Here is a 12,896-nt window from a genome sequence, read left to right on the forward strand (position 1 = left end):
TGTAGGGTATCTTTGCACTGCCTTTACAGCACAGGTCCTGCTGCAGAGAGGAATAAAGCCATTTCTTCATTCTGCAGTGATGTGGCAATTACATACACATTTCACCTCCCTGGCTTCTTGTACTTCATCAACTAACTTTCAAGCAGATACTGAAACCTCTTTCTCACAGTCTGTCAGTATGTTTCTGGAGGCATTGCTTCATCCTTGTTTCAGCTATGAATATCCTTGTAAGTCTTTGCCAAGGATATTACGACCTGTTTTGTTTATTCATTTAAAACATCCATTTAGTAGTAGGGCTAGCAATAGCACTATGTAATATTCACTTCCTTCAGTTTCACATAATTTTAATTTATTTTTTCAAATGCAGGTTATTTGTCTATGTCCTCCCGGAAACCTGAAAGTTTTGTAAAAGCCACCATTCCTACAAAGCCTAAATTCTGAATCTTCCCAAGAAGCAGGAAGTGAGTACCAGAATGACAACAAGTGTGCTTTGAAATATGAATTCTTAAAAGCCAGTTTTCCTGCTGCCAGTGCTGATGCTCATTAGTAGCAAGTTATCCTGCTCCAAATCATGTTTAACTGAAGCTGTACAGCCTCCATATGAAAACAAGCTTATTTTTTATGTCAGCCATGGTTAGCGGATCTAATGTTGACCAGATGGAATTTTGTTGCAAAATGGCAGTCTCTGAAATTAGGTTATCTAAGCTTTCCAGTTAAGATTTTTTAAATAGGAACATGAGATGACTGGAGAAATCTCAGACCCTCTGAAGTTACTGTCAAGAACCTGACACAGAACTAGCAATAGATCACCTCTGCCAAAGCCAATTAAATATTAGACTGAGAGAAAGAAGTGGGACAGCAAAAAAACCCAATTGATAAAGACAGAAAACCAGATTTTGCTTCAAGGCTTAAATTCCTAGAAGGAAGAATCCTCTAGAGGTTTGGTTTTTTAGTATTTTTAAGCCAATGTTGAAATTAGGTGGACTTAAAAAAGTTAATAGGACTTGGAATATTGCTGCTTTCCTTCTCTGCTCCTCCTTCCTCTTCTAATTCTGTACTTGGCACTGCTATGTTAGGCAACTTGGTGTCCTGCCCTCACTAGTCCTCCTAAAATTTCAAGTGCCTAAAAACAATCTTCCTGTGGCAGCATTTTCTGAAAATGACTTCAGAGAAAACTGCAGCATTCCTTGTCTTCCCTCCCATTCTCTTTCTGCCCTCTTACCATGTTCTACAGTTGCAGTTAAAGTAATCCATCCACCTGGGGCCTCCTGCACCTCGCAGGTGTGCCTGTGTTCCACACACCTTTGCCTTCTCACCACTGTTCTGCTCCCTGTGGAGTGCTGGTGCAGGGCCTCTGCTCCTGCTCTGTGGCTGGGAAGCCTCCAGCTGGGCCCACAGGGCACCTGCCCCCCTTGCTCCAGCCCAGCCCAGCCCAGCCCAGCCAGCCCTGGCTATTCCAGACCGGAGAGCTGCATTCCTGCCAGGCACCAGGCTGTGGTACAGACTAACACAATGAGAAAGTTGAGGTCCTGTGAGGTCCCTCCCACCAGGCTCAGTTGCAGCCCACTCTCTAATGCCTCTGGAAATTTGCCTGCCAGCTATCCTATAGTGATCTGACCACTCTGCTGGTAGGGTGAGACAGCTACACAAGGCCATGAATGCTTTTGATGGGGCATCTTCCCTCCACTTTGTAACAGAGCAGGTCACACCTGGTCTGTTGGGGATAGGTGGCAAGGCTGGCAGCAGGAGGCCTGTGAGAAAGGCCAGGGCTGCCATGTGCTGGGCACAGCCAGTCCCAGTTTCTTCCAAGGACCCATCACAGGACATGGCTGATCCCTCAGCCGAGATGGGGCCACCTTGGGGAAACACATTTCAGAAAGAGCAAAGAAAGCCAGAGAGTGGAGGAAGAAATAAAAGGAGTGGTAAAGAACAAAGAGAAACACCAAGGGCAGAGGTGAAGGTGTAAGAGGAAGAGGTTAAAGAGAAAGTTGAGGAAGAGGAGGAGGTGCTCTGTGATGGAGCAGATATTCCCTGCAGCCTGTGGAGGACTGATGTTGCAGCAGAGGAAAATAGTGAGTAGGAGGAAGGAACTTCCCAGTACCTCACCTGTGGGGACAGAGTGCAACCAGTGATGGTTGCAAGGAGGGGAGGAGAGGTGCTTGAAGTGAACTTGAACCTGGGAAACATGAAGGAAAAGTGTTTTCTCTAAGTGTGTATATGTTCTTATTTTCTTTCCTCTGTCTCCCACTACCTGAATTAGTAATGACTTACTCTTACAAAATTTAATTTGCAATAAATTGATTTCCCCAATTTGAGCTGATGCATTAATTGAAGAACTGTTCTGATTATTCCAACTGGCTGAACACAGCAATGACATTTTGTTACCTTTTCAGGCACATCAAAATCTCTCTGTGGAGAGAATGCAGAGACATTCAATGGAGGTGGCCAGGAGACACAAATATAATGTGCTTGCAAGGTTTGTTCTTACAATTCCAGAGCAAAGATGATGACTTGTAATATTATTAAGAACCAGGAGATCGAGGCTAGAAAATAAACATGTTCCAATGTGTTCTATTTCAACCTGATTGTGACACTGGCTCTTGTGTTTATAATTTAATAATACACCTTGAGGCTCAAATTGCAGTGGGATTCCACCGAAGTATGCATGGTGCAAACTACTAGGTAGTCTCCACCTTAAACATCTTATAATCAAGCCCAGTTCTTCAGTGTTTGATCTAATGAATAAGTAAAACACTGCCTTGAACTGACAGCCCTGAAGCAGGATGTTTTGGCACACTGTGCTCTCACTATGCAATTCACACAGCTTCTGTTCATCAAGGATAACTCATGAGGTCTCTGAGTTATTACAGAGGCAGATGTTCTTGTTGTTTCCTCCCAGTTCAATCTGATTCCTGTTTCAAAGTTCACCTTCTGTCTCATTTCTGAGTTTTGACCCACAAGAAAGGATTAAAATCTCTCAGGACACAGATGGGATTGGGACCTTATATACAATATCATTAGTCCCAAGACATTAGTCAACAGAGGGTTGCTCTTGCATAGCTCTCCCTACTTCTAAGAAGTTTCTAAGATGCTGCATTCCAAAAGACTTGGGGCACAGTAGATGTGGGGACTAAGGACCAAGGCTTAATTGAGAAATTAAAAGGGGGCAGGGGAAGAATTAACTACTAGGCAAGAGACAGGATGATACTAGACCTCTCCACATTCTTCAGACCTCTTTAAAAACCAGTGCCCAGCCACAAAGCTGTTGGCTCCATTCTCCCCCACATGTGTGTAACGCATGTAAAAGAAAGGCTGATCAGCAAGCTCCAGTGAGCCGTTCCCAAGGATTAGCCCTGAGTTAGGGATGGGACTGTCTCCTGCTGGAGACAGGCTGGCAGGGAAGAAATACACTTTCTTTTATGGATGTAGTTGTCCTGATCATATATTCTTACAAGAGAAGCGAGGGAGATCATTGGTTCATTTCCTGCTTTGCCCATGGTTCAGAGTTTGCTTCATGCTTGTCTGCACTCGTTCCGTGTTTGAGTTACCTGAAAAATATGTTTTTGGTGGAAGCTGCAAGGGAGCAAAACATAAAATTCTTTCCCTGCTTTTAATGTTTTCCTAAATTTTACAAATGCAGTAAACTTTAATGTTCAATACATCTGAGGAGGTTGGAATGCAGCATCTTGTAGTAAGCAAAGCACATGTGGTGTTGTGTGGGGCCCACCACTCATTAATGTGAAAGGCAAAGAATCATGAAGTGCCATAAATGCAGTGATGTATGTCACCCTAAAAAGCACATGGAAGGCCACCTTCTACTGCTGTGGTCAGTACAGTGCACGCAACCAAATGCTGGAGCATGGCAGGCTGTTTGTGTTGCTGTATTCTTGCCTTCATGGAATTTTGAGGCAGTTAAGTAATGTGCAGACATTGCTTATTTTATGCTTGTAGTTCTGACAAGAGTAATACTTGGATTACTTAAAAAATTAAAAATATTATCCAGATATTTGTTACAAATGCTAAAACATTTGTAACATTTGTTTACAATGTTACATTTGTTATGAATGTTCCAGCCTTGCCAACTAGTGAACAACAATTTACCAGCAAATTTACCTCATGCAAAAAACTACTGTCCCAGACAGTTGTGTTCATTAACACTATACATGTTAATGAAACTTAGAAAGAAGTACTTAATTTGTGAATAGAATTTTTCAAACTGGCCCTATTCACACCAAGTGCTGCAAACTGAAGTTTACTCAATCTAGTTTGCTGTTCTGTCTCTGTGGCAGCTGAAACATCTGGGTGTATGTAGACACACGTGCGCTGTTTTAGTGCCAAGGCCATGTCTTCAGGACACAATGAGAAGGGTCACGTATCAGCAATGCTAGAGCTACATGGCATATCATCATTTTCATTTTATGTGTCAATTTTAAAGAAATACCGGGCAATTGAACAGAGAATACATTAAGAGACAGGGACCCTTAAATTTTTGGGTTACTGGATCTAATCTAATGCAATGGCAGATACCCTAGAGTTGTTATTTTGTGATACACCAGAAATGGAATGGTGGTTTAAGTCTCATCCCAAGGGACCAATTCCAGCAGGGAATCTGAGTACTGACTAAGCATTATTACTCTGAATGGTGATTCTATATAACTTCAGAACACTTGTACTGCTATTGTCTTTTTGTCTTTCTCTTGAGATCTGTTCTCTCTCAGGTTGCTGATTTACCACCTATGTGAACTCAGCAGTTTTAAAGAGCTAGAAAAGTTTTTCTCAACAACCCCAGCACCTCTCCCTTCAGACAATTAAAATTTATTCCTTGTTTATTTTGAGTACTTACACTTTGTGACACTCAGAAGTCTCTACAGCAGAACAGCAGTGCTCTGGGAAGTTTGCTGTTACAGACAATAAAACCAATTCTCTTTTCCAGAAACTTGCAAACCTAGAAAACTTCTGGATAGATGTATGCTAGTAGTGTTAAAATACACAATGCAATCATACTCATTCAGGCTTACTTTTGATGTTTACTCCCAATTAATGGACTATAATAATAGAACTATTATTTTGGATTTTTAAAGATGTAATTTAAATTCATAATTATTTACATTAAGATGCTATTACTGTGTATTTCACTTTTTTCTTATCAGACCTGACATATTTATTAAAGCAATTTATAATTTTTGAGAGTGTAGTCCCAAAATTGCTCATTCAAATACTTTTGCCATCAACACAAGCTCTGATTTTGTGCTTCTGAAGGGGCTTTATACATTTTGCTTTAATTTCTCTTCTGCTGCATGACATAAAATATCAGACCATGAGATGAATTCCTGAAACTACATAGTGCTGCATTATGTCACTAAGGTGCACACTTCTGTCAGTTTACAGGAGTGGTAGTAGCCATGACCAGACCACTTAAAAGGGGCAAAATGCTTTTTCCTTTGAGTCTGTGCAAGGCTGCTCTGCCATTGCCTCTGTACTCCTCATGATCCCTTTTTAATGGCTATTTCTTAAAGTCCTGTTAATGGGGAACTGTCTTGGACCACTAACTGTGGTTTCATTTGACTCCTTCAAGGTGTGAAAATCTGGTTTTTAATCATCAGATATTGAGATCAGCAATGGGGAGAGGTGTTTTGCAGATACAGTAGTGGTGGGAGCAGACCCAGTTTCTCTTGCTATACAGTATGGGGTGGCCAAGGCCAGACTGATTTGTGCCACACCGTCTACATCATTCACATGAGAAGAATAATTGTGATTCACTTTGCAAACATGTTTGACTTAAAAACCAGAAACTTGCAGCAATGAAATCTACAGATAAAAGCATCAATGAACTGGATATTTGCATCTATTTGGGCCCCTCAGTTTCCTGTTGAGAGCACTGAAAAATGGCAGGTGCTCCTTCATTGCCCCTTCTGTGCCTTTAGCCCAGTTCAGTGTTCCAGGTACATTTTCCGTCCTCTACTTCTTGTATGCTTGTGAAATGGCCAGCCCCAGTCCCAACTAACACCATTGTTCTAGTCAGAAATGTTGATTTAGCATGTGTGTGTAAAAAGGACTGAAGAGAGAACAGATGTTCCAAAGTTCTGTCCCAAACTCGGAAAAGAAAACCCTTTGATTATTTATGTTTCTAATGTTAAATGCTGAGTCTAAGTGGTCACTGTGAAGCTGCATGTGGCCAGTTAAACTGCAGTAATTTGGCTTAAATTTGACCTATTTAAACTCTCCCATTACATTCAACTGGTGATTTTTGTTACTACCTTTTTATAGAAATGTTTTTAGCCAGACATTGTGAATCATGTCTGAATACAGCTAAGATGGGGTTAACTAGTATTTTTTTAAGCTTACGGAACATTGTTGGTTTAAATACATTCAATAGTTGCTGTAAAAATGTTAGGGAAAGACAGGTTTGAACAAAAAATTTAGCTCTGGATCTGTACTTACAATTCACACCCACCTAATTTTGAGCACTCCCAGGATTTCAGGGAGTTATAATTCACATCTGTGTTTCTAACTCCTTCATGCATGATTGTCTGAATGTGCACTTTTGGAATAGGTCCATGTCTAATAGGCTAAATTGTAGTTCCCAAATCAGAAGCCACATGGTACTGCTACATAGTTTTCTTTTATTTTCTCCTCTTATAATGTAGCCTTCAAAAAAAGGTTCTGTCAGTGCAGCAAATGGGATCATTACAAAACACCAAAGTCTACACTTTCTACCGACCTGCCATAGAACTCACACATTTTTATTTCTACCAATGGTTTAGTAAAGCATTTGCACAATGACCACAGTGGACACTCCTCTGTCAAGTAATTATTTATCAGAGCACTGGAGCAGATTTGAATGAGCAGGACTCACTAAGCTGTCCTAGTATGGTAAGGATACTTAAAGTAGAGATGAGAGTCTCTTGTTTTTAATACTCATAGAGTCAAGCTAATTTTTATGTCAAGCACAGGCTGTATTTACTTGGATTTTCCTCTATTTCTCTACTAATTAAAATATTTTAGTTTCGTGGTAACATATGTGAAAGTGTTGACAACAGCTTTGCTCAATCCACATGTTAATTATGTATTTGCTCAGAGTATGCTGATGAACTGTGTGCACTTCTCTCGTTAAGATTTCATTTAATGTCAAAGGAAAAATGGGAATGTAGTAAGTGGATTTGTGCTTTTAATTTTAGATACTTCTTTTTGCTCTCAAACTATCTTGTACAATTCCTCTGCACCACATGCATTTGAAAATATTTTGTTGGCAAGAAGTTAAAGAAGACAGTAATACTTGCTTCTCAGAATAGGATTTCTGAACAAAGCAAAGCAATTTTGCCATTAATGAGACAGTTAAATGAAACAAATGACACGGCAAGCAAGAAAAAGACCACAGCATCACACTCAAGGAATGCACAGGCACACAATGGCTTATGCAATATTCTCCATCTGACTAAGTGAGCAAATACAGAGATTTCCCTGGAATTATTCACTACAATAGGCCATGGTGACTATAGCTCAGTAAACGCAACCAGCAAGCTTATAACATTCTTAGTAGTTTTCATCCATAGACAACTCAATGGATTCCATCCCAGCTGCAAGACCCAACCCAGCACTAGGTTTGTAAACCCCAGACTCTGACTGGCTTGCATACCACTCCTGAAAATGGTACTTTGGGAATTGAATCTATCACATCTCTAGAATAATTTACACCCTTGCTGTTTTGTATGTGCATATGTGTGTATATGTGCATATATGTATATATTTATATATATATACACATACAGAGTTCAACAAATGCATAAAATTACCTTCTTTGGTAAACTCCTTAACCATCATAATTGCATAGGGCTTAAGTTTGGTGTATATGTATAATTTTTTTTTCTAATACAATATTTCAACCATTTTTCTTTGTGTTATTTTTTTGAAATTAAAGTTACATTTCATTACAATGTTTGTGTCTGTAGTCACTTGCATTTGAGAAACAGAGCCATTACACTTGCTTTTTTGAGGAATATGGCTCCTTCCAGAGGTCTGCATGGCTGCTGAAAAAAAAATAAATGCATTTTTGGGGAGTTCTTCTAGAAAGCCTATGCAGGAAAAAAATTAACTTTTGCTGTGTTTCTTCTCCCAAATGAGAAAGTAATTAACAGCATGTGTTGGGCTATTCGCTAAAGACTACAATAAATTATTTACTATTTTCAAGCTAATGAAGTGAGTACTTGATCTAAAAAAGGAGAGTGTGTATGATTATGTTCATTTTCCAGTTATGACTTTCAAGTTCAAAGATCATCTTAACTCCTGGCTGCCTGATCCTGTAATTTGCTGAATGTATTGAAACTCGTTCTCTTAATTCATGTCTCCAGAGATGCTCAGCACCTGGCAATAGTAGGCCTTCAGAAAGCTGTCCAAAGGAAAAAAAACAGTGAATTTTTTTTTTGAGTGAAACACCAGAAGAGCACAGCTTTGTCACTGGAGTTCCACATGAAAGTGTATTAAAAAAATAACAAAACCAAAACAAAGAAATACATAGTTTTAGTTGGGCTTGCCAGGGTAATGTAGTACTAATCAAAGATTGTGTTCTGGGACAACAGTTAAGCATTGCCCAGAGAGCTTTTGGTATCCTTATAGTGATCAGAGGGGCTCTTAAAACAGATAAGGTATGCACATCTGCCAGGAATGACTAAGTTTGTTCAGACCCATACTGGGGCAGGGGAATGAGTAGATAAACCCTTGAGGGACTCATGTTCTCTGAATCCATATTCAGGTTGTTCTGAAGGCAAAAGCTTAGCCTCTGCTAAGGAATCTTACGAGAGTCAAGGGCTGTGACACTTCATTTGCTCTGCACCCGAAACTCCCACTGAAGCCAATTATTCAATCTAGTTTAACAAAGACCACAGCTTCTCTGGCTGTGCAATTGTTGGTAACCATCAACAAACTGATTCATCTACAATTGGGCCAAATGTTACAAAATCTGTTTCTGAGTTCTTGTTTGTACCTCCATCATAAGATTACACCAAAATTAAAGCATGCAGTACTTGAACTAACTTCAAAGGCTGAGCTTGCACTTCTAGCTAGTTCAGCCTTTTTATTGGTTCATGTTTTCCATTTGGCTTCAACATCCTGTTCCTTACTGATGCCCTTCTAGAGTTTCATTTACAAATATTATGTCCCTGGTTAGTGAGCCATGCTAATTAATACTGTGGTGGGGACTATGGATTATAGAAATCTCATGCCTCCTGCTTGGAAAAACACGGCGATTTTTCCAGACGTTTACATGTAATGCCGTATTGAACATGGCCAAATTTGTTTCAGGAAAATGTATCCTGAACTCATTTAACCAAAATATATTTAAGGTTGCTTATACTGTTATCTATTGCCAGTTTTGTTAATCATGAAGCTCAAAAGTTTTAATGCAGTAGAAAACTGAGACCCATAATTTCCTAATTAGATTATTTCAAACAAAACAGTAAAGTTAAAACAGGCTGGTTTAAGTATAGATATTTTTTAAAGTTTATGCCAATAACAAGTTAAAAAAACAAGAACAGATGATTTGGCTTCTTTCTAGAAACCTCACATATCTGACCATGCCTCACCTTTCAAAGCTGGGACCATAATCTGAGATGGATTTTAGCTCGTCTGCAGATTTTGTAGTCAGAAACTCCCTGACTCTGGGGACTTAAAGTATTTCCAGGGTTATGATTATAAAGAAAATCTATTATATTTGCAATACCATCATATATCAAATAGAAATTATGAAGCATTTGCAAAACATAGCAATCCTAAATTGGTAGATTCTTCCAATAACAAAATAAATGAAAGCAATGGCATTTCTTTAGGAAGAATATTTGACTGGACCGCGTAATGTCATTGGAAACAATGAATAAATTTTCAGGCTCACAATTAGTTCACCAGATCGTAAGGAGGTCAAGAAACACATAATCTCTGGGGTACTTTTATTTTACTTTTGGTTTTAAATTGTGTTAATTAACTCTCTTTTCATAAATGGACATGATTTGATTGATGTGACAGAACGATGATGATACAAGTCACAACAATTCTGAGACACCCTTCACTCCTTCTGGACTCTAATTTCAGGCACAGAAATGAAAAGTTGCCAACATCTCATAACACTTACCATGTCATCACCTCACTGTGAATTAAAACAGACTAAAATGAGATGTTCAGAAATCTATGAGTAAAAAGTCTAAAAATTGCCACAGGAACCAATTGCAAAGTGATCTTTATATATAACCTGGGTCAATCTTTTTCTGTCAGAATGAACTCTGTATTGTACTAGGTAAATTGAATAAACAGCAAAGATATCCCTAGGCTAAATCCTACTGTTGCAAATTTTCAGATGTCCCCCTTGCAGGGTGCTGGCCCCTGCCTGAGCAAGGCCCTTCTCCTCTCTGTGCAGCTCACTCCTCCAAGGGGAGCAGGCTGGGCCAAGAGCTGCCCAAGCAAGTACCTTGATCCTAACCAAGGAAGGTGCAAATGTAATGCCTTGTGGAGAGTGAGTCTGATCTATTTGAAGGAGGCTTTCCTACTTCACAGCCCCTCTTTTACACCCACAGGGAAGTTGGTCTGTCATTTTCTGTGAGAATTAGTCCCTTGAGAAAAATTACACCTGTGTCAACAAGCAGCAGGCCATCTCCTGCTCTCCTGGAGGTCTGATGTTCACTGGTCACATCTGGGAAAAACAGAAGCTAGCAAAGGGTCTGGCCTAAACTATTAGTGTAGGAAGAGCACTCCTTGTTTCAATGGCTTTGGATTACTGAAGGGTACCATGTGAATCTTCTGCTCAGACTTAGAGCAACACATCCACAGTCAAGGAGGGGAGCACTGGCAAATGTACCAGGTGCATGTAGGGGCTCACCAGGATTGCTGGGCACATCGTGCAAGCGTTGTCCACCATGGAACAGTTTCTGTATGGTAGATGATGTTTGCAGCTAGAAAATTTTGCCTTGTGTGAAACTAAACCATGTCACACCAGATGAACCAAAGGGTGCTTTGAACAGGAGTGTGAAAACTTGGCCTTTTGTCCTCATGTTGTGGTTCCTGCTTTAATTTTTTAAGGGAGTAACTCTGCTCCTGTGCTGTTCTTACTGTGGACGCTTTCTGGAGCTGGATGCAGACTAGGAATGCTTGTGGCCCACGTTGGGTGGGCTGTCACTGAGATGGGCCTGTAGAGACTGAGTTACATGTAACAATTTTATGTGCTGACTGGTTAAATTTTACATTGGAGTACATGCCTGTAAAGGTGGTTCAACATATTCCTGGAAAAACAAGGATGAGGAATGAGAAAACTTTCTCAGAGTAAGGCACCTCTACTCAAATACAAAGGAGTTAAGGAACAGTATAAAAATGTTTCTTTGATGACTTTATTTCCATTGCAGACAAGCTACATAACATTTAAAACCACAAAAGACAGAAGAATCTTGGCACCATTTAAAGGGCTTTGAGCAAGGAACAGGGACTGGAAGGAGGTGTTTCTTGTGGGTGTGGTTTTGTTTTTTCTAAGAAATCAGATGATAATGTAGAACATAATGGCAATGAACAACGAAGTTACACTTGCCTGAGTTAAACTTCTAGGTAAGCATGACACATATAGAATTCTATTCGTTTAAAACCCCAATTTATCTAAACAAGGGTCTCCTGTTGCTGAAACAGTGTATTTGTTTCAGATAGACCCCCCAAACCTGCAGGACTTCAGAGGGGGAACAATTAATGCAGAACCAAAATCCAGAAAACAAAGTGTCACATGAATGTTAATGTCACAGCTCTGAAACCTGGTGTGTTTTCTGCTTCTGGGCCTGAATAGGCACATTAGCCATGTCTTGACTGAAAGTTGGGAACTTGGGAAATAGCTCCTTTTTTAAGAGGATAACTCACAATGGTACCAAACACAGGATCATTTGCATAATTATTTCACTATTTCATGTGCATTCAATATACCAAAATCTGTCTCTTTAAAATGGAATAAAACTTAAGAAATCACTTTTTTTTTGAGATTATTCTATTTCAGAAACTTGCATAAAATCAACAAAGGCTTGTGAAATCCCTGTCTGCTCCATTTATTGTGATTTGAAATTTTCTGCTTTGTTTATACTGCTCTTTTGGAAGTACAAAGATATTTTTCTTCCCCCTACTAATTTTGACTTTTTCCATTTAGGAATCATTGATTCACCCTCATTTTTTCGTGCAGCTGCCATTCCAATTCTGTTTAAAAAACTTGTTGTGACACTGTATCTTTGTTCCACAGCACCATTGGTTCATGCAGACACAGCTGTGGCAAGACAGTATTTGATCAGTTAATTTCTGGCACAGAAAGGGGAGGATGAGCCCAAATATATTCATTTTCATATGTGGCACATAGCATTGTTTACCTTCTGTTTCTTTTGTGATGGGTAGATTTTTATGTTAAACTATTTGGGCTGCATCTGGCTCAGGGGATTGCTGATGTCCCATGTGATCTTTTTCCAGTAGATTTTTGGTTCTAATTTGATCCAAATTATGATTATCTAAAGACTTTTCGTAGCATATGCAAAATCACTTGATTGTCACAGTCCTGTTCCTAGCTGGCGTCCGTCCCGACCACAGAAAGTACAGTCCTGAGTATCACAGCTGGTACTCTTTGTGGAAAAGACAAGAATTCACTGACTACATTTTCTCTCACTAAAGTCAGAAGTAAATTTTACTTTCAATTCCAGTGGAGCACAAGCACAAAATGATTTAGCATTAATGCCTTCCTTAATTCTTCAAAAGAGTGAAGGAAGTGAAGAGTGAAGGGAGTGATCCCTTTCAAGAACACAGTGGAGAAGTGTGAACTGCTGCTGGCTCTACAGTATTTTGGAGAGAAAAAAAAAAAGGACTGGAGATTCTACTTCAATAGCTGTGACATCTTTTGAGTG

At 39.5% G+C, this 12,896-nt stretch overlaps 1 protein-coding gene across 2 annotated transcripts in view; it reads left to right on the top strand.

Moving 5' to 3' along the window:
* RGS22 (regulator of G protein signaling 22) overlaps window positions 1–2,533 on the top strand; it is a 61,482-nt gene extending 58,949 nt beyond the window's left edge. For both annotated transcript variants that reach the window (XM_064703572.1, XM_064703573.1), the window contains 2 exons: window positions 368–461; window positions 2,394–2,533. In XM_064703572.1, coding sequence (XP_064559642.1) covers window positions 368–441 — 74 coding nt within the window. In that variant the 3' untranslated portion in view covers window positions 442–461; window positions 2,394–2,533. The remainder of the gene's footprint in view (window positions 1–367; window positions 462–2,393) is intronic.
* Window positions 2,534–12,896: the final 10,363 nt, after the last annotated feature.

Source organism: Zonotrichia leucophrys, chromosome 2, assembly GCF_028769735.1.
Source record: "Zonotrichia leucophrys gambelii isolate GWCS_2022_RI chromosome 2, RI_Zleu_2.0, whole genome shotgun sequence".
NCBI classification, from domain to species: Eukaryota; Metazoa; Chordata; class Aves; order Passeriformes; family Passerellidae; genus Zonotrichia; species Zonotrichia leucophrys.